At 37.6% G+C, this 25,827-nt stretch overlaps 2 protein-coding genes and 1 pseudogene across 2 annotated transcripts in view; 2 read left to right on the top strand and 1 right to left on the bottom strand.

Moving 5' to 3' along the window:
• Window positions 1-1,257, top strand: part of BRDT (bromodomain testis associated) — a 45,208-nt gene extending 43,951 nt beyond the window's left edge. Inside the window, 1 exon segment of the mRNA XM_069478203.1 lies at window positions 1,050-1,257. Coding sequence (XP_069334304.1) covers window positions 1,050-1,118 — 69 coding nt within the window. The 3' untranslated portion in view covers window positions 1,119-1,257.
• A 1,800-nt stretch (window positions 1,258-3,057) lies between these two features.
• LOC138391228 (small nucleolar RNA U13) lies at window positions 3,058-3,151 on the bottom strand (annotated as a pseudogene).
• An 11,810-nt stretch (window positions 3,152-14,961) lies between these two features.
• The window catches only part of EPHX4 (epoxide hydrolase 4), a 35,007-nt gene continuing 24,141 nt past the window's right edge, over window positions 14,962-25,827 (top strand). Inside the window, exons 1-2 of the mRNA XM_069478205.1 lie at window positions 14,962-15,299; window positions 18,071-18,156. Coding sequence (XP_069334306.1) covers window positions 15,069-15,299; window positions 18,071-18,156 — 317 coding nt within the window. The 5' untranslated portion in view covers window positions 14,962-15,068. The remainder of the gene's footprint in view (window positions 15,300-18,070; window positions 18,157-25,827) is intronic.

Below are 25,827 nucleotides of genomic sequence, written 5' to 3' on the forward strand. Positions count from 1 at the left end.
AGATGGGGTCTCGCTCTTGCTCAGGCTGGTCTCGAACTCCTGAGCTCAAACGATCCGCCCACCTCGGCCTCCCAGAGTGCTAGGATTACAGGCGTGAGCCACCGCGCCCGGCCTAGACATACTTTTTAAATATATTTTTGTTGGTAAATCATAATTCCAAATCTTTTCCCACATAGCTTAATGAGAAAGCTAAGTCCCATTCAGGATGCCAACCAACTGATTACTAACTGGTGCTTTTACCTACCACTCTGGTCTCTTGCTGTTTATTGATTAAAAAAATTTTTTTGAATTTTAATATTTGCTGTCATTTCAGATGCTAAAGAATATCTAACCCTTATAACAAGGGCATTTAGAAAAGGCTTCAGGGAGTCTCTCTGAACCCATTCTGGTTCTAGGAGCTACCCTTAACAAAAAAAAAAAGAAAAGTCAAGTCTTCAAATTATAGTAAACATTTGTTTCCTTTGTCTTAATTAGCATTTTTGGTATTTTTAAATAGCTTTTTAGCACTTAATAAAGTATTCTGCTGAGTGTTGTACATGCAATCTGATGCGATCTTCATAAATGCCTATACATAAAATAGACTTGGTTAAGTAATTGGCTTTAGGTTACACATAACTGGCAGAATCAAGGCAAGCCCATAGGCTTAATATTACATATAATTCTCTCACAGAGGGAAGATATTGGTTCATTCACAAAATAATTTTATGCGGCTAGCACTATGTTGGTTATAGAAATAAATAAGACAGTGTGCTCTCAGGTCATGTTCTTACTAATACCCACTTGGTCAACATTGAGAGTTTTTTCTCTTACTTGGAGACAAAGGTCAAACTTAGTGTTCTTATAGGTTTTAATTTTTATTTATCACATGAACAATATATTAAAGTCAGGTAATATTTGAACAGAAATAAAAAATTATGTACAAATGTATTATGTTAAATAGTTTTCATTTTGTGTAGTCTGTTCTCAAATGTTGCATAATCATTTTATATAGTTGTTAATAAAGGCATATATTTTAAAGTAACATTATAATTTTCTCCTCTTTTCTACAGATGGCGGGTACCATTGATATGACTCTTCAAAGTGACATTATGGCAATGTTTGAAAACAATTTTGATTAAAACTGAGTTTTTAAATTATCCATCAACTTAAAATGAATGATAAAAGATTAAAATGCACATGGTAAAATGATTGCTTTCAGATACCAATCTTATATTGCATTTTGACTGCTCTAAAATGATTAAACAATTTTCACTTACATTTTTAATAGCTATATGTTCATTTTTTAAATGAATAATTCATAGGAAATTTTATAATTTTGGATCCCTAAAATTTGAATAAACTCCAGATGTTATTCATTCTATAAATAATTGTCTATGTTATAGGCCCTGTTCTAAGCAATGAAAATCCAAAAGAGATAGCCTCTGCTTGTTTTAAAATGAAGACTATGGTTTTCTAATTCAATAAGTGAAAAATAATGAAGAACATATAAAAGTGTATTAAAAACATAGTTCCTGTTGAGTTTTTAACTTTTAAAACAAATATTTGTCTGTGTTCAAAAATATTTAGAGCTTCTAACAAATAATTGGCTTTACTGAGTGTCAGATTACATAAGATTCTCTGATGGTTCTATATCCAAAATTTACACTGAAATTTAGTTTAATGAAATATTACCTATGGTTTGAAAGATGTTGAATTTTAGGCCAAATAACTAAATATTTTAGTAATATTTAATAGTGAATATTATGTAAGTAAGTTTCCATAGGAACTTATGAGACATTTCTTAATATGCAAGTGTGATAGCAATGAATGTTTAAATATTTTACTTAACAGACTTTTATTTAAATATTCTGTAAAATCTTTCTGTTTTATCATTTTCAAGTTGTATTTATGTATAAATCATGTGTATCGGTTTTATGTATTTTACAATTTTGAACTCTTAAAGTGTAACAATGATTCAGGCAGTGTTCTGATACCATCTAAAGTTAAAATTCAAAACATGTGTATTATATAGAGAAAGAGAAAAAATTTTCTTGACTTCTTTATTTTTATAATTTATATGAGAAATTTTGAAATATCTTTAAACTATCAGGCATTTTAAAAACATAATTAACTAGTGGTTAAAATAGTGGTGTTGCCTTCATGACACAGCCAGAATTAAAGTGATAGTTATTCTTATCCAACTCTATTTTTAACTAAGAAATCTGTATGTATATGCTAAACAGTATGTATTAATTATTGTCCTAAAAGTTTATATATATAATTTTATGTACATAATATAAAAGATTATAGAGACCTACATTATGGTTACTGTGTTTAACCAACTTGATGATTAACCTATTCTTAGTCTGTAAGGGGCCTGGCACATGATAGATACTTAAACTTTTAGTAGGTTAGTTGAAGTCAGTTTGGTAAGAAAAATATTGGTTTGTAATTGATTCTTCCTGTGTTGTACACTATTTTTTAGTAAAAGATTGTTTGGCTTCTCTTACTGCATACAGCTGTCTTCAACTAAAATCTGGTTTTGTGAGGACCCATTTCTCATCCCTCTCCAACTCATAAAACCTTTTCATTGTGGTTTCTGGGATTCACGGTAAGTCAGCAACAACATGCCCTATACAGTAAACCTTTTTGCTTGTTTCTTCCCTCTTTTTGTTCTGAGTTGTTCTGAAAGTACCACTCAGACCAGCTGCATCAGCATCACCTAGAAATTTTTTTTAGAAATACAAATTCTCAGACTTAATACTTACTAAATCAGAAACTCAGGGCATGGGGGCCAGCAGTCTACAGTTGAACAAACCTTCCAGGTGATTCTCATACACACTGAAGTTTGAGACCCGCTGCTCTTACAGAGTCCTGCAGCCTCCCATTTAGCACTTGTTTTCTCATGGTCTTTTTTCTCCTCTCCTCTCCCCTCCCCTCCCCTCCCCTCCCCTCCTCTCTCTTCTCTTCCTTTTCTTTCTTTTCTTCCTTCCTTCCTTCTTTCCTTCTTTCCTTCCTTTTCTTTCTTTTCTTTCTCTTTCTCTCTCTTTCTTTCCCTCCCTTCCTTCCTTTCGTTCCTTTCTTTCTTGTAATGTGCTGTGGTAACAAGGGAAGCACATCTCATATAGGAGTGTGAAAACCCAATCATCACACTTACGAACTACAAAAGGATCATCTTGTGGTTTTTCTTACCGTTGTAGTGCCACTTGCAGACCATTCTCTCCCTCCCTCCTCCCTAAAAAACCCCACCTTTAAATTTTTCATGATGATCAGGCTATACCACTCATAGTCATTTACCACCCTTGGTTCACTCCTTGTTCCCAAAGATTTTAGTCTCTATCTTACTATTACTCTCCAACTGACACTTCTCAGTTCTTTGACATCTCTGCTAATGATCTTGATGAGCAGGATTAGCCTCAGCCACTTACTCCTTTCCCATTACCAATAACTGAACCCCTTCCTTATTCTCAATTTCTAGCATCCTATTCTCTCACTACTTCCTCCTGTCTTTTTCTGGCTTACTCCGTATACGCCCTAGACTCCTTCAATTCCTAGACTTCATCAGGACTTAATCCATTAAACCCTGGAGCTTTTCACAGTACCTCTCCCCTACATGCCCTCCCTTCTCTGCTTATCCTAAATTTGCAGTACGTTATAATAATTACTCCCTTGCATACTCTCTCAACTCCATTCATTGCTCCTTTCTTTGTTATATTTATTTGGCAAAACTCAAATCCTTATTAAATCTGACTGCTTATTCTACACTGATGAAGCTGAATAACCAGGTTCATTTAAAATTTTTGAGCATCAACTCAAATGAGCCTTAATGCTGCCCAGAAATCTGTTTCCATGGTCTGTTCACTCTCCCTAGGCAGTCAACTATTTTATATCTCCATTCTACTCAGATCTCCAACCAATACCACCTCTCCCATCGTCAGCCCCTGCTACCTTTTTCTTGCTTCTTTTTCACTGAGAAGGGAACCAATCTGAGGAGATCTTTCACAAACTTGCAGTACCACTGCTCCAAGTATCACTCTTCATATGCTCTGCTCTCCCCTCCATTACTAAGGATAAATTGTTCATGCTTTCAGTTAAGGTGAATCTCAAGTATGATTTTTTTCCACATCTTCCCAAGGACATTGCTCCAGCAGTTCTGATTTCCACAATCAGTGTTTCCTCCTGTAGATAATTATCAGCATACAAACTGTGGTTTTTCTGGAAAATCAATTCGGTCAGAAGAAAACATAGGCTTTCTTCTTTAAGTTGTCTCCTCATATCCTTGGCCCATTCTTTTTAATCTTTGTAGTAATTTTTTTTTTTTTTTTTTAAGAGAGATGGGGTCTTACTTTGTCACCCAGGCTGGAGTGCAGTGGCACAATCATAGCTCACTGCAGCCTCAAACTTCTGGGCTCAAGCAATCCTGTCTCAGCATCCCAGGGAGCTGGTACTACAGGCACATACCACCCCTGCCCTCACTACTGTTTTTTATTTTTCTTAGTGACAGAGGGTCTTGCTGTGTTGCCCAGGCTGGTCTTGAAGTGGACTGAAGCTATCCTCCCACCTCAGCCTCCAGAGTAGCTGAGATTATAGGCATGAGCCTTAATAATTTTTAAAAAATTATTAAGACAACACTCACCCTTTAAATTGTATAATTCAGTGGTTTTTAGAATAGTTACTATCTCTATATGGAAATTCTTGTTTCTTTATGATTTTTTATATATTCTGGATATTAACATTTTGTGTCACAAATATTGTCTCTATATCTTACTTGTTAATTTATCAATTTGTACAAAATTGTGTAGAAACTGACACTTGAAACCAATTTGCCAGTTCAAAAGTCATGTTGCCAATCATTTATATATGAATATTTTAGATATGATTTAAAGGTAAAATTTAGAGATATTAAGACAGTTTCTCGCCTTCCACCCCAATTATTGAGGGATGAAAGCTTGTATATTATTCTGGCTTCTTTATGCTCATCCAAACATAGACATGTAGAGGATTTGAGGGACTTGTTTTTTATAAAAATATGGTTATCTATATATGTTACTTGGTAGCTGATTTTTTTTTAATGCATTAAGGTCATTAGATGAGTATATACTAATTCATTCTTTTTAAATCTGTATAGCATTTAGTAGTATAGGTATAATTTATATAAATAATCCCCTGTTCCTTTAGTTACTTACAGCCTTTTCCCATGATGAACAATGAAGTAATAGCCTGTTTATATAGCCTTAAATAAGTACTCTTCTATTTCTAAAGGGTAGAGCTCTTATAATGAGATTGCTGGGTCAGAGGGTATAGTCAAAGGGAGTAGTTTTCATTTTAATTGATGGTGCCAGGTAACTATTCCAAAAAACTTTAGAGCAGTCCACATTCCTGTAAGTTTGAAAATACCACTTTCCCATTGTCCTCACCAGCCACAGATGTTCTTGTCCTCATTTTTTGTTAATATAAATGAAAAAATTACAACTTGTTTCTTTAGTTTGTATTTCCCAGACTACAAGTGGAATTGATCATTTGTTTGCCATGTGAGTTGCCTGATCATTCATTTTGGGTATCTTGGTATTTTTTTTTTAAATCAATTTGTGCTCTGATTTTCTTTTTCTTCTTCCTTTTTTTTTCCTTTCTTTCTTTCTTTCTTTTTTTTTTTTTTTTTTTTTTTGGTTTATTTTTAGATGTTGGACCTTTGTTTTGGAATTTTTTTTTTTTATAATTTATTGTTTGTCTTTTAAGGTTTGTCTTTTTTTCCATTAAAATTTTAAATTTCATGTGGTCATTCTTTTCTTTCATGGTGTCTGGATATTCTGTCTTGTTTAGATGTGTGTCCCCACATTGAGATGATAAAATATTCTTATGTTTTTTTGCACTTAGAAGTCTAGATATGATTAATTTTTACACAAACTTCCAGATGTATTAAAGATATTTTTCTATATGATATGAGCTAGGGGACTAGCTTTCTTTTCTTTCAAATGAATTGTCAGTTATGCTACCACAAGTTGCTTATTAAACCTCTGAATTGCATAACTGTCACTCTATAAGAAATTTATAACACTTTATCCAATTTGTAAAAGTTGTACGAACCTATACACCATTAGGATTTTGATGGAGATGAGAATTAAACTTAGAGACCTACCAATTTTATTTCCAGCTTTACAAATATATCCTGGATGGAACCCATTTTTTTGAGACACTGCCAGTCTCAAGAGAAGCAGGGGAGTTCCAGCCCCAAATTAGTTGGGAGCAGAGCAGTAAGCAACTGGGATAGTGGGGCTTCTTTGAGGTCAGTTGCTTGGATCCATGTTAGGATGCTAATTGTGCCATGAGCCAATGGTGAGGTGAGAAAGGTAAAGGAAGGTCTTCAAGAGACCAAAGATCCCAGGCTGACTATAAGCAGAAGCCAGATCACCACAGATTAAGAGCAGGAAATCAGCTCATGATCAAATCTGAATGACATTCAAAAGCAAGCCACAATGAATGAAAGCAGAAACAATGAATAACATGCAGACCCACTACCTCTCACCCTATTCTATCTAGGACTTTAGAAAAGAAAGTGTTGAAATAGACTCAAGTTTTTAAGTCTCAACCCATGGGTTAAAAGAATTAGACACAGGTGAAGAGAAAATTAGTGAGCTGAAGATATATCCAAATAAAGATACCAGGATACAGCACAGAGAGACAAGAAGGAAGATGCAAAAGAGATATTAAGAGATTTAGAGTAGGGGTTGGCAAACTGTGGCCCACAGGTCAAATCAGTAAAGTTTTACTGGAACACAGCCACATCTTTTATTTCCATAATGTCTGTGGCTGCTTTTGTGTTATAATGACAGAGTTCAGTAGTTGCAACAAGACTGTGTGGCCCTCAAAACCTAAAATATTTACTATCTAACCTCTTGCTGAGAAAGTGTCAGAAAGCTTGCCAACCGTTAATCTACAGGATAGAGTGAAAAGATCTAACATACATCTAATCAGCGTCCTTAGAACCAACCATGAGAACAAGGACAGTCGTTATTTGAGGAGACAATAACTGATTTTCTTAAAATTAAGAAAAATGAATCCTTTTATCTCAAACAAAAAGAAATCCATACCTAAGACATTTTTCCATGTCCTGCCCAACACCATAAGCAAGTAAAATTTTGCAAGTAGCTAGGGAAAAGGAGCTATAGAGGAGCTTATTTTTATTTCAACAAATATAACAATCAGTTATTGGCAACAAAAGTTTTTTTGAGCAAGGAAAGGAAAAGCTGTATGCATTTCATTGCTGACTTCGGTTCCTTTCAGATTACATTCATAGGTCTGTGCGTATACAATATAAAGAATGATCTGAAGTAATTGTGCTGTTTTTGTGTTTATCCACCCCTCTTTGATTAAATAAAAAGGAAAACTGGAAGCGGGGGAGTCAGTTTGAGATTCTGAACCCAGTAAAACTATTAAAAGGAGGGTGAAATAAAAAGAAAGTTTACCACAAAACGTTTTCCTCTAAAGGAAATGGAGGAGGAATATTCCATTTTCATGGAAAGTAAAGCAGTTTGAGTGGTCCTACTCCACCTTGTAGTTATGCTACCTAGAACATGTGGTCTGTAAAATTGGTGCAGCACAAGAAGATAGGGTCAGAGGATCTCACAGAATATCTTTTATGGCCAGACTTGGAAGACATTTATACTTCTTGTACTCATATCCTTCTCACCAGAACCCAATCTCTTATCCACACCTGACTGCAAGTAGGGACACTCAGAGAAACACATGAATGAGTACTGGTAATTCTCTGCTACACGCAGATTATTTTACTTCAGAGGAAATACATATGCCTAATCAACATGAAAAGATGCTCAGCCTTCTTAATACCGAGGGAAATGAAAATTGAGGCCATAGAAGATACCAATTTTAACCCATCAAATTAGCTAAAGTGATACCTCTAGCATATTCAAGTATTAGCAAGGATCAGTGGGAACTCATACACACGTGGTCAGGAATGTAAATAGATATAACCATTCTGGAAAATAATTGCATATTTTATAAAATTGAATAGTTATATAGTCATGATTCAGCAATTCCCTCCAAGTATATAACCTAGAGAAACTATCACAAACCAGGAGGAGATATGTATAAGAACATATAAAACATTTATAGACAAAGATCATAATTAATAAGGAAGGAGAGAGAGAAGAGAAGAGAAGGAAGGAAGGAAAGAAAGAACCAACCCAAATACTGTTGATAGAAGAATGAAAAAAACTCTGGCATAATCTCAAAATGGAATATTATCAAAAATAAATTAACCATAATTATATGCAATAATATAGAAGAATGATATATAATGTTGAGCTCTCCTGCATTTTTGTGAATGCTGTTTCAATTTATAATTGGCTAATGCTTAGGATATGGAAAAGCTATTGACTTTTGTATACTTACCTTGTATCTAGGCATCTTACCAAATTTTCTTATTTTATTAAGGAAGTGTTTTGAAGTTTATAGAAATATAACAATCTGCAAACATGTATTTTTGTCTCTTTTCTAATTTTTATGTTAATTTTTATGTTCCTTTTGGTTTATTTCCTTAGCTTGAATTTTCAAAAATAATGTTAAATACTAGAACTAATAGCAACGTTTCTTTCTTATTCAGAGTTTTAAAGTAAATGGCTAAAGCCTATTTTACCATAGGCTACTGTTTTTTGGTAACTGTAGTGTTTAAACAGTTTCTTTCTGCCTGAATTAATTTAGCTTTAAAGGAATAGCTGCTAAATTTTAACACATTCCTTTTTTGGCATCTGTTGATATAATTACATGGGTTTTCTTCCACAAATGTTGATGTGTTATGTTTATAGATTTTCTGGTGTTGGGCCATTCTTACTTTCCTGGAATAAAACCTCCATAGTTATATTGTATTATTCATGTGATACACTGCTAGATTCAATTTCTAGTACTTTATTTATAGTTATTGAAATAATTTTCATAGGTGAAATTGGTATATGCCATAATTTTTGAGTTATTCTTATCAGATTTTGCTATTATTAACCATAAATTAAGGAACTTATTTGGTCTGAATGAATTTAACAAGAATTCTCTCTTATTTAAAAGTAGATAGGGCATAAGCAACCAATATATCTAATTTGCATATGCAGAACACTGCATTCAAAAACATAATGATATACATTTTTTTTTCAAATACCCATGGAACCTTCACCCAAACAGGCCACTTCCTGGGTCATAAAACAAACTTAAAAGAAATCATTAGAAAATAAGTGGGTTAAATAAATTATTGGAATTTTTTTAAGTGAGAAAAAAAAGAATAGAAATCATATAGGATATGTTCTTTGACCATAATATAATCAAATACAAGTCAATAATAGAAAGACAACAGGAAAATCTCTAAACACATATTTAACTTACAATCAATGGGGTAAAGAGGAAGACTTATAGGAAATTTTAGAAAGTACATAGAAATGAATGACAATGAAACTACAACATATCAACATAAATATAATGCAGTTAAAAAGTACTGAGAGAAATTTATAAGTGCTAAATGCTTGCATTAGAAACAGGGAAAGGTCTCAAATCCATAAATTCCTAACTTAAGAATAGGAAGAACAAAGTACAGTTGACCCTTGAACATGGGTTTAACCTGTGCAAGTCCATTCTTCTGCCTTTGCCAACCCTAAGACAGCAAGACTAACCCCTCCTCTTCCTCCTTCTCAGCCTACTCAATGTGAAGACAAGGAGGATGGAGACCTTCATGATGGTCCACTTCCAGTTAATGAATAGTAAATATATTTTCCTTATGAATTTCTTAATAACATTTTCTCTTCTCTGGCTTTATTGTAAGAATACAGTATATAATATGCAAAATATTTGTTAATTGGCTGTTTCAGTCAATAGTAGGCTATTAGTAGTTAAGTTTTGGGGGAGTCAAAAATTAGATAAGGATTTTTGACAGTGAGAGGGATGAGCATCCATAACCCTCACATTGTCCAAGGATCAACTGTATAACTGTCACACATTGCTGAAATAAATTCAAAATTGAGGTTGAGCACAGTGGCTCATGCCTGTAATCCTAGCACTGTGGGAGGCCAAGGCGGGAGAATTGCTTGATCTCAGGAGTTCAAGACCAGCCTGAGCAAGAGTGAGATCCCATCTTTACAAAAAATCATAAAAATTAGCCAGGTGTGGTATTGCACACCTGTAGTCCCAGGTACTCAGGAGGCTGAGGCAAGAGGATTGCTTGAGCCCAGGAGTTTGAGGTTGCTGTGAGATAGGATAGATATGCCCAGCACTCTAGCCCAGGTGACGGAGTGAGACTCTGTCTCAAAAAAGAAAAAAAAAAAACAAAAAAAACCCAAAACAAAAACGAAAAAACAAAATTGTATAGCCACCCTGCCCATGATAGGTTCTTATACAAATATATAGAAAAAAATTATACAGCCACTCTGGAAACCAGTATGACAGTTTCTCAGGAAGTTAAATGCACCCTTACCACCTGACCCAGCAATCCCACTTCCAGGTATTTATACAAGTGAAATAAAAATGTATGTTCACTGACAGCCCTCTTGCTAGATTGACAAGAAGAAGAAAAGAAAGGGCTCTAATAAGCTCAATTAGAAATGAAAAACGAGAGGTCACAACAGACATCACAGAAATATAAAACATCATCTTTAAATACTATGAAAATCTCTATGCCCAAAAACTTCAAAACATGGAGGAAATAGACAAATTCTTAGAAACACACAACCTACCTAGACTCAATCAGGAAGAAATAGAATTCCTGAACAGACCAATATCAAGCACAGAAATTGAAGCAGCAATAAAAAATCTTACAATAAACAAAAGTCCTGGACCAAATGGGTTCACACCTGAATTTTACCAAACCTACAAAGAACTGAGACCATTACTGCAGAAATTATTCCACAACATTGAGAAGGCTGTAATCCTCCCCAGCTCATTCTACGACGAAGCCAATATCACCTTGATACCAAAGCCAGGAAAGGACACAACAAAAAAAGAAAACTACAGCCCAATATCCCTTGTGAATATAGATGCAAAAATTGTCAAAATCTTAGCAAGCCAAATTCAACAGCACATCAAAAAAAAAAAATTCATCATGACCAGGTGGGCTTTATCCCAGAGATGCAAGAATGGTTCAACATACATAAATCTATAAATGTAATACACCATATAAATACAAGCAAGAACAAAGACCATATAATTCTCTCAATAGATGCAGAAAAAGCATTTAACAAAATTCAGCACACTTTTATGATAAAAACTCTTAATAAAATAGGCATAGATGGGTCATACCTCAAAATTATTAAAGCCATATATGATAAACACACAGCCAATATCATACCAAATGGGGAAAAATTGAAAGCATTCCCACTTAGAACTGGAACCAGACAAGGTTGCCCACTATCTTCACTTCTATTCAACATAGTGCGGGAAGTCCTTGCTAGAGCAATCAGACAAGAGTGGGGAATCAAGGGTGTCCAAATGGGGGCAGAAGAGGTCAAACTCTCACTGTTTGCTGATGATATGACATCTAGAAAACCCCAAAGATTCAACCAAGAGGCTCCTGGAATTGATAAATGAATTCAGTAAAGTCTCAGGATACAAAATCAATGCACACAAATCAATGGCATTCATATATGCCAGTAACAGTCAAGCTGAAAAGCAAATACTAAACACCTTTCACAATAGCATCAAAGAAAAATATTTAGGAATGTATTTAGTTAAGGAGGTGAGAGACCTATATAGGGAGAACCATGAAGCACTGAGAAAAGAAATTGTAGAGGATGTAAACAGATAGAAAACCCTAACATGCTCATGGATTGGCAGAATCAATATTGTTAAAATGTCCATACTACCTAAAGTGACCTATAGAATCAATGTAATCCCTATGAAAATACCATCATCATTTTTTGCAGATCCAGAAAAAATAATTCTATGCTCCGTATGGAATCAGAGAAGACCTTGTATAGCCAAAGCAATCTTAAGCAAAAAGAACAAATTGGGAGGCATCAGTCTACCAGACTTTAGGCTTTACTATAAGGCTATAGTAACCAAAACAGCATGGTACTGACACAAGAACAGAGATATAGACCTTTGGAACAGGACTGAGAATACAGATATAAAACCATCTTCATACTGTCATCTAATCTTTGACAAAACAGACAAAAATATACATTGGAGAAAAGAATCTCTATTCAATAAATGGTGCTGGGAAAATTGGATAATCACATGCAGAAAACTGAAACTGGATCTGCACCTCTCACCTCTCACAAAAATCAGCTCACGATGGATAACAGACTTAAACCTAAGACGTAAAACCTTAAGCATTCTAGAAGGAAATGTTGGGAAAACTCTTATAGACATCACCTAGGCAAAGAATTTATGAAGAAGACCCCCAAAGCAATCATAGCAGCAACAAAAATAAATAAATGGGACCTGATCAAATTAAAAAGCTGCACAGCCAAGGAAACTATCTTTAGAGTGAATAGACAATCTACAGGATGGGAGAAAATATTTGCATGCTACACATCTGATAAAGGGCTGATAACAAGAATCTATATAGAATTTGAGAAAATTAACAAGAAAAAATCAAACAACCCCATTAAAAAGTAGGCAAAGGACACGAACAGAAACTTTGTGAAAGAAGACAGAGCAAAGATATAAAAAGGTGCTCGACATCTCTAATCATCAGGGAAATGCAAATCAAAACCACAATGAGACATCACCTAACTCCAATGAGAATGGCTTTTATCAGAAAGTCCCAAAACAACAAATGCTGGTGTCACTGCAGAGAGATAGGAACACTCATACTGTTGGTGGGACTGCAAATTAGTACAACGTCTGTGGAAAGTAATTTGGAGATATCTCAAAGAAATGAAAATAGAAATACCATTTGATCAAGCAATCCCACTACTAGGCATCTACCCAAAAGAAAAAAATACATTTTACAATAAAGGCATCTGCACTCAAATGTTTATAGCAGCACAATTCAAAATTGCAGAGATATGGAAACAACACAAGTACCCATCGATACATGAGTGGATTAATAAAATGTCACATATGTATACCATGGAATGCTACTCAACCATAGAAAACAATAGTGAACTAGCACCTCTTATATTATCCTGGGTGGAGCTAGAGACCATCCTTTGAAGTGAAGTATCACAAAATGGAAAAACAAGTATCATATGTACTCGCCATCAAATTGGTACTAACTGATCAACATTTAGGTGCTCACATGGAAGTAATATTCATCAGGTGCTGGGCAGGTGGGAGGGGTGGGGGATGGGCAAACTCATATCTAATGGGTGCATAGCGCACTGTATAGGGGATGGGCACACTTGTAGCTCTGGCTTGGGCGATGCAAAGGCATTATATGTAACCAAAATGTTTGTACTCACATAATATTCTGAAATTAAAAAAAAGAAAAGAAATAAATAAATTGGAAAAAAACACATATGTACACATACAAAAAACTTTATGTGAACGTTTATAGTATAGATTTATAGCATAAAATGTTGTGGCTCATAACAGCCAAAAACTGGGAAAAAAATTTAAATGTCCCTTAACTGGGGAACTGATAAACAATGGTGGTATATCCATTCAATGAAATAGTAATTAGCAATAAAAAAAAGAAACAATACATGCAACAGCATAGCTGAATCTCAAATACATTATCCTAAGTCAAAGAAGCCAAAAACAAACGGTTACATTCCATTTGCACAATATTCTTGCATAAAAAAAACCTGTGAATAAAATCTTAAGCCCCCAGATGAGTGAATGGACTCCCTCTTGGCCCCAGGGACCCCAGAAATACCCTAAAGCTTGGTTGCTGGCCATGAAAAGGAAGATCAGACACACCTCCTCATGCCCCTCTCCCTTCTTGGAGATATTTGTAACAATAAGATGCTAAATCATTAACAGGCCTAAAGCTATACCAGACAAAGTTTAAACCACACCTGCAGGCCATCCATTTACTTAGCAGGTCACTAGAGTTTCAGTAAATGTCCAGTGGCTTGTCTCTGATTAATAGACATCCTTATTTTAAGTTAAAATAGTCCAAGCCTCAAAGCTTCATTTCTTTTACCAATTACAAAACAAAGAATCTTTAAACCCACCTATACCTGTAACTCCCCTCCCCACCCCTTGAGATGTCCCACCTTTTTGGGTCAAACCAATGTACACCCTCTACTGACTTAGGGTCTTATGTGTAATTCCTGTTTCCAAGACTGTATAAAACAAACTCTGTGACCCAGCTACTGCAGGCATATTTTCTCAGGACCTCTTGAGGCCATATGCTCCAGGCCAGTCACACACATTCGGCTTAGAATAAACCCCTTTAAATTATTTTAGAGAGTTTGGGTTTTTTTTTTTTTTTTTTTTTTTCCCATTAACAAAACTTTATAGGGATAGAAAACAGACCAGTGGTTGCCAGGGGCTTGAATTTAGAACCAGAGACGGCTACTTACCATTTTCTAGCTGGGTTAATAACGACTTTGAACCTAGTTGGAAAATATCACCACCTTCAGAAGACTGTCAGGAATAAATAAAGTAAAAATGTCTTTAATGTATTAATAGTATGAAAATCCCTTACTACGCCCTCTCTCCTCACGCCCATTATTCTATGATACAGAAAAAAATGCCTGACGAATTTCCAACAGTTACTTGGACACGGGAGGATTTGAACACTGGTCAGAACAAGAGTGGCGTTTCCCTCCTCGGTACCCAATTTGGTTTGGGAAAGTTTCGCCTTCATTTTACCCACATCTTTGCAATTTTGAAACGGGATTTCACTCTTTGTGGACAGTGGCCGTCGTCTCCATCCCCGTCTTGTTCTGGGCCGACCTCGCAGCCCCAGGGGTCTCCCCTGCGGCGCCCTGGGGCTGGGCCCAGCGACCCCCGAGCGCGCCGCGTGTGTGCTGGAGCCCGTTGCTGTGACACGGGACACGGGCCGAGCGCGGCCGCCTGGGGGCCCGGGGGAGGCAGGCGCGGAGCAGGCGACGGCTGACGGGCGGGCGGGCCTGACGCGCCGAGGCGCTCTCACTCCTGCTCCCCAGAAAGGGCAGCGGCCGCGCCGCCACTGCTGCCGCCGGATGGCGAGGCTGCGGGATTGCCTGCCCCGCCTGATGGTCACGATCCGGTCCCTGCTCTTCTGGTCCCTGGTCTACTGCTACTGCTGGCTCTGTGCTTCCATCCACCTGCTCAAACTTTTGTGGAGCATCGGCAAGGGACCGGCGCAGACCTTCCGGCGGGTCGCCCGCGAACACCCTCCCGCGTGTCTGAATGACCCCTCTTTGGGTACCCACTGCTACGTGCGGATCAAGGTGAAGGACGGCGCCGGCCTGGCGGTAACGGGAGGGAACTGACTGCTGTGAGAGCGGACGCCAGGCTGCTCCTTGCATGACGCCCGGCTCAGCGTCCCCTAGTGTTCCCCTGCAGGCAGCGCGGGGACAGGGAAGATACCAAGGGGAGGCAGGAAGGGCGAGGTGTGGAGGGAGAGGGGTCTCAGTGTGTGGCCTCTTGTTCAGTGTGTGTGTGTGTGTGTGTGTTTGTGTGTGTGTTGGCGCGCGCGGGCGCGCGCGCGTGTCAGAGAGAAAGAGAAACAGCAAGCCCTCTCACAGGCGCCTTGGTTGGTTTCTGAATGTGGAGTTTCTCTAATCAGGGTCCTCTTATATTACTGTCCCCCACTACTGCAAGGGGAAGCTGTCTCCTGTCATCTTTTTGCCCTTTAGAGCTTATATCAGCTGTAGGGAATTGTTTCTGGTGGCACCCTACTGTCTCAGGAGGCTGTCCTTACCTAAATTTTAGAGATAAACAGAATAAGTCATTGCAAAGCAGGAGTTTATGCTGACCATAGATGACTTAGGTAACCTGCAACAGTAAGTAAATGGTGTGTGTTTGTGGGGAGGGAAGCAGACTTATGAAGTCAGGGACCAAAGGAATGGAATAAAAAGTAAATGTCAGCCATACATGCAGCTCTTTAATTGTTTATGCTTGTCCCTAGCTTCCTCACAGCCCACAGATATTCTATTTCCTGAGGTTCCAGGTGGTGAAGGGAAATGGCTCCTGTGATACACCCTACAGTCTGACTCATAGCCTTTCAAAAACAGCTTCATATGCGGGGATATTTATGTCACCAAGTCCTAATTTCCTATTACAAGCTAAATTGCCCAGCACCTGGCATTCAGAAGGGCAAGAGGACTTCTTTCTTGCCTGGGGTTGATATGAGAATTAAATGAGTTAATTATTTGTTAGAAAAGAAATCCAAAAACCAAAAAAAAAAAAAAAAAAAAAAAAGAACTTAGAACAGTGCCTGGTGCATAGTTAGTGCAATAAAGTATCTGTTAATTAAATGCAATCAAGTGCCCATAGCATTTCATCCTCCTAGACTCAGCACCAATAAAAGATGTTTTTGTTATTACTGTTGTTATTTTAGAGGTGGTGTCCCACCCTGTCTCCCAGGCTGGAGTGCAGTGATGCAGTCATAGCTCATTGTAACTTCAAATTCCTAGGCTCAAGCATCCTCCTGCCTCAGCCTCCTGAGTAGCTAGGACTACAGGCGTGCACCACTATGTCAGGCTAAATTTTTAGAGAGACAGGGTCTTGCGATGTTGCCCAGGCTGGTCCCAAACTCTTGGCCTCAAGTGATACTCCTAGCTCAGACTCCCAGAAAAGAAATTATTAAACTTCTAGGAAAGCATTCTGCAGTGAGGGCAAAGTCAGATTTGTTATCTCTGTCCAACCTGAGGAGAAAATGTTGTATAAGAATCATCTGGAACTCCTCATAACATTTTTCCTCTGACGCTGGCCACCTAAAGAGCTTTCCCAGAGATGCAGAACCAAGGAGTAGAAAGAATATTGTCCTGGGAGTTAGGACAAGATGGGGATTCTGGTCATAGCCCTGCTCCCAACCACTTTATGACCTGTGTTAACATCTTTGGGCTTCATTTTCCAAATCTGCAAAGTGCTTCTTTCACCTCTGAAAACCCTATTGTTTTGTATATGGCAGCCCAGTGCTGTGCTCAGCTTTTGGTTCTTGGTTTCTTTTCTTGCTTTCTTTCTTTGAGAGCTTTTGTTTTTTCTTTCTTGATATTTCCTCTACTTCCCTCTCTTCAGTTTGCTTAGCATTTGCTGAATTCCCCTGTCATTCCCATGCTTTTTATTTTCCTAGGGTTTTCTTGTCTCCTACATGCAGAGTGAAGTCTTGAGCAGTCAGGGCATTCTGTGTTAGAAATGCACAATGACGTGTGACTTGGGGAGCAGGCAGCAAGGGGAACAGTACATGCAACACTCAAAATAATAACGTGGGAAGGAAAGACCTAAAAATAAGGGAAGGAGGTGTGAATTATATAACTGATTGCACAGCTCTTAACGGGCAAGCTGACAAAAGTACATGACTAGGAGGTAAACATGGCAGGAATATAAATTCAGATTGGAATTATTTACATGCCCTGCAGAATTTGAATGAGATGAAATGTCACACATAAGTAAGATGAAAGTTACAAATTGTGACATTGGTTCAAAAGCTTATAATGTATAAATTGACCTTGTACCAGAACAAGAAGAAAAGGTACTGTGAAGTGAATGTTGACAAAAGTGATTCTGTCAATTTACCCTTACTGATAAGTCATGGATTTTTCTTCTTTTTGAAAATTAAGTAAATTTATTTTACTTCTTGATGTTAAAAATAATACTAGTGAGTTTTTGAGTTTTTTCTTTTTTTGAGACAGAGTCTCATTCTGTTGCCCAGGCTGGAGTACAGTGACATCATCATAACTCAGTGCAACCTCAAACTTGGGGCCCAAATGATCCTCCTGATTCAGTCTCCTGAGTAGCAGAGACTACAGGCGTGCGCCACCAGGCCTGGCTAATTTTTCTATTTTTTTGTAGAGACAGGATCTCTCTGTGTTGCTCAGGTTGATCTTGAACTCCTGGTGTCAGGCTATCATCCTGCCTCAGCCTCCCAAAATGCTAGGATTACAGGCGTGAGCCACTGGGCCCAGCCAAGTATTTTTTAATGAAATGGAAATATTAAATGTACTTCTTTGACAGTCAACTCAAAACATCACTAAAATTCTATGCCATCTATTTTCAGGATTCTGGGTTACGATTTCACTATGTTGCTGGTGGAGAAAGAGGAAAACCACTTATGCTGCTGCTTCATGGATTTCCAGAATTCTGGTAAACTTACCAACTAACTTATTTTCGCATTAAAATTTGGCTTATTGCCTTAGTTTGTTTTGTGCTGCTACAACAGAATACTACAGTCTGGGTAATTTATAATGAACAGAAATTTATTTTCTCACAGTACTGGAGGCTGGGAAGTCTAAGATCAAGGTGCCAGCCTCTGGTGAGGTCTTTCTTGCTGAGTCATCATATGGCAGGAGGAGGAACGGCAAAGAGGCAAAAGGGGGCAACACTTGCCCTTTCATACTGGCATTAATACTACCAGGGAAGGCAGAGCCCTCATGGCCTAATCACCTCTTTAATGTCCTAACCCTTAACATTGTTAAGATAACAATTAAATTTCAATGTGACTTTTGGACAAGACATTCAGACCACAGCAATTATCATAATATCATTTTCTTGTAATGACTTTTGACAGACTGTACTGTATGATCATTTGCCCAGGGTTATCATTCCTGAATGTTCCTGAATCACAGCAATGATTATCCTCCTAGTCTAAAGAAACCTAAATGCTACCATCCTAAATTTACATTATTTTGAGGATTAAAAGAAGTATCTTTTGATGTTTCAAATCTCTGAAATAGTTTCAAAACAATTTTATAGAGTAATCTACTATAGACAAATTACAGCACTAGGTGGGGAAAGGAGATTTTAAATAAATCAAAGGCTTGGAGTGCTTGTTATCAGGAAGCTTTTGGTGAGGTGTGGGGTGAGGAGAAGGCAGAGTAAAGAAGACTCATGGAAACTGAAAATGAACTATTTCCTATGCACATAGCAACAGGTTTATATGAATGCAGGATAAATTAAGGAACTAAGTATTTCATAATAGGAAGAAAAGCTAAAGCCAAAAATACACAGTTGTTAGTTACTCTCTTAGTTTATTTGTGTTGCCATAACAAAATACCTAGGCTGGGCACAGTGGCTCACACCTATAATCCCAGCACTTTGGGAGGCTGAGGCAGGAGGATTGCTTGAGGCCAAGAGTTTGAGACCAGCCTGGGCAACATAGCAATAACCTGTCTATAGTAAAAAATAAAAAAATAAAAAATAAAATACCTGGGACTGCATAATTTATAAAGAATAGAAATTTATTTCTCACAGTTCTGGAGGCTGGGAAGTCCAAGGTCAAGACACCAGCAGGTTTGGTGCCTGCTCAGAACCAGGTCTCTGCTTCCAAGGTGGCACCTTGTTGGTGTGTCCTTTAGAGCTACAGTCCCTCAACCACCAGGCTGCAGCCTGGTACCTGTCGGTGGCCTGTTAGGAAACTGGCTTCACATCACCCCCTGAGCTCTACACTACCCTCTGCCCCTCCATGACACCCCACCTCACCCCCATTCTGGTCCGTGGAAAAATTGTCTTCCATGAAACTGGTCCATGGGGCCAAAAAGGTTGGGGACTGCTGCTATAGAGGGCACAAACACTGTATCCTCACATGGTGGAAGGACAGAAGGACAAAAGGGGGCCTAGCTAGTTCCTTCCAGTCCTTTTATAAGGTTGCTAATCCCATTCATGAGGGCTCTGCTCTCGTGGCTTCATAACCCTCTAAAGACCCCAGCTTTTAAAACTGTCACATTGGTGATTAAATTTCAACATATGAATTTTGGATGACATATTCAGACCATAGCAATTACCTAGGGGGAAATGTTTTATTCTCTATTAACCCCACAGGGCCAAGTAAGTATAGATGAAAGCAACACTTAAACCCTTTTTTAAAAAAGTGAACATTTTAAAAAGAGGTGATATATATCATAGTGGTAAAAAGAAAACCAAATTTTGATAGCACAGGGCTATGATCTTGAGATGGTTCATGAACTAAATAGGTCAAGAAATGAATTTTTAAAAAACCAGTTCTCTGAGTTGATGCAAAGATAGAATATTTGGTATCTTTTGAAAGGTCTGGGACAACATCCTATCCTGTCCTGAAATTTCTTACTTACTATCTTATTCTAGGAATACCTAGAATTCCACAATTATAGGTTTTTCACCTCCTTTAGACTTTTAAAGATCTTATGTTACCCAAAGTCCTGATTTAAAAGGCATCTGAAAGGAATATGACCTTAAGATGCTTTAGTTAATACTTTGTCAGTGGAAGGGACCTTATGAATAAATGCATTGAGGCTGTTACTGTATGAGGAAGTATCAGGCATTGAAGAAAGGAAGGGAGGATGGCAAAGACCCATCTGCCTCATAATTTTTCCAGAGCAAGAAGTCTATGGGTGCCTCTTCCAGAGAAGATTTTCCCCTCATGAAGATTTTTCACCTCTCTGGATTTACCTGCATAAATAAACTTAAGTCATTTTTATATTATACTTTGTTCTTCCATCTGGAGACAACTTAATGAGGTGGTAGAGAAACTGCCCAGTGTAATTCAAGCATATGCATGTGGACTTACCTCATGGAACACATGGCATGGTTGGCTCACAATAAAATGTTACTCTGAAGCATTAGTCAAATCTGCCTAAAGTAGCACAGGCAGTAAATTCTGGCTCAGCCACTTATTTGCTGCAGGACTCTGCAAAATCATCTATTTAATATAATAATCTTGCAGAGTTATTGTGAGGACAAAGAGAGTCAAAACGGGTGACTGTTAGTCCCAGTGAATACTCAATAAATGCTCATTTTCTTCCTTCATTCCCATTCACTCAGTGTGGAGATCCATGTGTCAGATGATAACTTCCTGTTTCTGGTGATGATAATGATGATAGTTAACATTTTCTGATGATGGTTAACATTTACTATGTGCCAGGTACTGTTGTAAGTGTTTTACACATATCATCTCTTTTAAGCCTCATCACTACCCATCTGAAGTTGGTAGTGCCAGAAAGTAAAGTGCCCCTCGTTCTTGAAACTCAGAGCTGACCTCTGCTGTTTGTCCTCAGTGTATGAGAATGATGATGATCTGATAACGTGCATGGATTTTTACACTTTAGATTTCATACTTTATACAGACATTCAAGAAGATGTTAAATGTCAGCCAGCAATATATAAATACCTTACTCTAGCATTTTAAATGATCATTCTAAATAAAATTCATGATCTGCATGGGGGGGTGATATTTAACTTTATAGAAAGAGAATTTTTTTTTTTCTTTTTTAGAGACAGATTTCACTGGAGTGCAGTGGCCCAATTATAGCTCGCTGTAACCTTGAATTCCCGGGCTCAAGTGATCCTCTTGCCTCAGCCTCCCAACTAGCTAGGACTACGGGCATGCACCACCACACTTGGCTAATTAAAAAATATATATATCTTTTGTAGAGACAGGGTCTTGCTATGTTGCCCAGGTTAGTCTTGAACTCCTGGCCTCAAGTGATCCTCCCGCCTTGGCCTCCCAAGGTGCTGGGATTACAGGTATGAACCAAGGTGCCCAGCCCAGAAAGAAAAGATTTAAAGGCTATTGTTTTTCTCCATCTCACACCAACCCCAATACTTGTCCATGCTTTTATTCCTCCTGGAACTTCACCTCTTTACGTATGGAACAATCCACACGAAGATAAAAATGAACCTATAACCACTTTAACCACTTGGTAATTGTTTCAAGGAGTCTCAGAGAATGGCAGTGATACCTATTTAACACAGGGCAGTAGATGCTCTCTGTCATATTTTAAGAAATGATACTTTTCCACAGCCTTATCCCATTATTTACTCCTGAGAGCCCTTTTGCAAAATGGAAATGCCTGGTTCTTGTACATGTCTTAGACTCTTCAGTGGACGGGACAGCCTAGGAGGGGTCCAGCACTGGTCCCTGGATATCAGCCCCATTTGCTCTAGTAAAGTCAAATCTTGGATGTATCCAAGGGAGCTGGTCATTATGAGGAATGGTTTAGTTTTTGAAAAGCTCCCCAGAGATACTTTCACTCTGAAGAGTCACAGATTAGGACATATATGAAGATCATAGACAGGAAGGAGTCCCTTCCATTCACAAATCCATCATTTCTTACTCCAGCAAGAGCCTTGCTGTAATTTAAAACAACAATAACAACAAACTCGGATAACTCAGTTACTCACATACAGTGTATCAAATTCACTGAACTGTGCTGACCATTAATCTGAAAGCTACCTAGTTTTTCAGGGAGAGTCCTAACACAACTACATGAAGGCTGTTGGTAATCAAATACCTCAGTTTGAGTATGTCATGTTCTAAACTAAGACCTCTTTGTTGATGCTCACTTTGTCTTGCCTTCCAATCAAATCACCACTATTACCCTTTATGGGGTCTAGTCAATTCCATTAACGTGCTAGTGGAAAAAGTCAATCTAAATCTTAGCATTTAGGACAAAACTCTGAAATTTAAGTTTTAGGACAAAACATTTTTTTTCATTTTAAGGGCCCCAAAAACTATGCCTGGTATTTCCAATCAATTTCAATTTATATTATAAATGTAAATGTAAATGTAAATTTCTCTATCAATTAAATTTTCCCTAAATACACATGAAATTATAAACTTGATTGTAGGTCAAGTAGGTCAGAAATATTTGAAACGGTGAAAACAAAAAAAAGTCATAAATTGATAAAGCGTGTGAAAGTACTTTTTAAGCAGAAAACCACGATACAAATGCATATCTGCATTCATCATCATGGCCTAAGAACAGCTATTGAGAAATGGTAATACTTAATGTGTACTACCAGATGTTACACAGAAACAGTAAAGTCCTGGGTCTTCTTCCTTAAACTCTAAAGGAAACCCCAAACAATATACATATCTATGGGACCTTTAGCTAAATTAGCCCAAATAAGGCTGTTCGTTGAAGTGTGATTTTTCTCCCACTCTCTCTCTCCACCTCAATTTGCATCTCTTTTAAAAATATTTTGGGCTGAGGCAGGCAACTTCTTTGAGCCGCCTTCATCACCAGCTGTGTGAAATGCATGCGTCATCACTCAAGTACTGAGGCAAGCGAGGGCTCTGCATGCGTGCGGCTGAGCGCGAGCCCACTGGCCAGCAGCTGTGGCCTTTCTCTGTAGCGAAAGGGAAAGGACGTTCATTCTATATCTGAAAGCGGCTAGCCTGGTAAAACCCTCCTTAGGTTAACAGTAATGATTGAGAAAGAGGTTATTGTCTCCCCAAGCGTCCTCTGCTGTCACCGAAAGCTACCAGAAAAAAAGACAATGTGAATGTAAACAGTTTTGTTTATTTATGATATTTTCAGGGATTACAGCTTTAGTAGTATGTTTTATTCCTATATCAAGGAGGTTGTTTTGTTTTATTCAATAAATGACATGTCTATCAGTCTAACAGTGGAGTGATTTTTTTTTTTTTTTTTCAGTTTCCGGCTAAAGTATAAATCAAATGTGTTTTATTTATGACCTCCGGGAAGATGACATTTAAAAATTATTCTTTTGTAACTTATTAAAATATGCAGTTGCCCTATTTCTTAGAATTGTTTAGGATATTGTTTGGCTCCACTCATTGTTAACAGCAGTAGTTGAATTTATTTTTAAGGCAATTTAAATTCTTCAAAATATAATGACATATGCAGATAATCGTGTTTTCATAATCTCTAATGCAATTTTAAATGTAAAATGTTGTAGGATTGTGCGCATTATTTTGAGTAAAATTTCTACCTTGAAATCTCTAATTAAATGAATTTTAAATGAAGACAGATATTTAATATATTAAAACAATGCATACTTTAATAGAAATTGAATATAAATTCCCCGGTGAGAATTTGGGACCTTCAGTTGTCATTATCTCAAGGTTTGAACTGGGACAGAAGTCTTATTATTGAACAACTGGTATTTCTTACACTCTCATTATTTGGTGTTTTCATTGGTTTGTTGTTTCACTTATTCAGCAAATTTTTATTAAGCACCTACGTGGGCTAGACATTCTACCAGAAAACTCGGGAAAGTCTCAATCGAGTGGAAGAACCAGATTCAACAGATCATCATAGAACATGTGCCCAGTGCACTGAAGAATGTATGCATGAGTATGAAAGTACACAAGGGCCCCCCAACCCAGCCTGTAAGAAAGGAAGCCTGGGGAGTCTCCTGAAAGAGGAGGTGCCCAGTGTGAGGAGGAGTTAATGAGGGGTGAGGGTCATGGATTGTGGAGCCATAGGGGAATGGTGGGGAGTGATGGTATTTCAGACAAAGGAAACCATACAAACAAAGTCATAAAAGCAAAAAACAACAGTGACCTAGTGCTGCAGAGCAGCATAACAGGGACTCTGAGGCCAGAATGCCTGGATCTGAATCCTGGCTCTGCTGTTTGCTACTCTGTGACCTCTGGCACATCAATTAACCCTCTGTTTCTTCATCTGTAAAGTGGGGATAATAATAATACCCACCTCATAGTATTGTTTTGAGGCTCAACATTAGCATACAAGAAGCACTTGGACTTGTGCTTGGTTATGTAGGAAGAATGAAATAGATGTTAGTTCTTTTGACTGTAAAGCAAATGACAGAGAGTGTAAAGTCATCAGGCTGGAAGACTGGGCAATAGTCAAATCTTGCAGGTCTTGTCTGCCAGGATAATGAGCTTGGGTTTCATGTTATTCATAATAGGGAATCAAGAAAAGATTGTACACAGAAAAATGACATGAGAGAATTTGTGTTTTTGCTACATCACTCTGGTTTTGTAGAAGATAAAGCTGAAGGAATGAAATAGACACAGACCAGTCAATAGGCTGCTGTATTAATGGAGGCCTGAATTAAGGTGACGGTAGCAGGATAGACGGGGAGTGTTTAAATAAATATTTAAGAGGTTAATTCTGCAGAACTTTATTGATTGAGTATGAGGGATTATAAAGAGGGAAGAGTTGAGCTTTGGTTATAAAGACATTGAAAAATCAATTCAAAACTTTAAGCAAGAAAAAAAAAAAACTTTAAGCAAGGCTACTTGCGAAAATAATAAAGTCATATGTGTTGACAGATGAGTATCTTTAAGGAAACAAACTACTTTTTGTTTGTTACAACCCAGAGAAAAGATTAACAAGATTACTATGACCTAGCTAAAAAAAGATTCTATTTATTAACATTTTCAAATCCGTCTTTTGTTTTAAGAGATAGAATTTTGGCCTGTACTCCTACCTTGGGGGAATACAGTGGTGTGATCAAAGCTCACTGCAGCCTCAAACTTCTGGGCTCAATTGAAATGATCCTCCTGCCTCAGCCTCCTTTATAGCTGGGACTATAGGCATGTGCCACCACACCTAGCTAATTTTTTTTTTCTGTAGACAAGGGGTCTCACCATATTGCCCAGGCTGGTCTCCTGGACTCAGGTGATCCTCCTGCTTCAGCCTCCCAAAGTGCAAGGATTACAGGCAAGAACCACCACACCTGGCCTTCAAATCCATCTTAATTGGCAATGCTTTTGCATATTTTCATAAATCATAGATATTCTATAATAGTAACAGATTAGGAATTCTATATCCATCTATAATTCATATATGTGTCTGACCCTTCCTGATCTGTTGCTATAAGGTGGTTGACGTGTTACCTTGATGGTATTGCTTTGTGTCACTTCACATCGTAGTTCCCCTCTCACTATTGGTATACAATCGTACATCGCTGTGCTTGCTTGCCTATTGCACTCCAAAAATATTTTTAGACAATGATCTCCCATTTGGCTTGTGTCAGATAATTTTACACTGTGTTTCTTTGAACAGATGTGCATGCAGATGCTTTTTAAAAATGCTTATTTTGAGTTCCATAACATAGTGAGTCACT

The sequence above is a fragment of the Eulemur rufifrons genome, chromosome 8 (assembly GCF_041146395.1).
Source record: "Eulemur rufifrons isolate Redbay chromosome 8, OSU_ERuf_1, whole genome shotgun sequence".
Classification (NCBI taxonomy): Eukaryota; Metazoa; Chordata; class Mammalia; order Primates; family Lemuridae; genus Eulemur; species Eulemur rufifrons.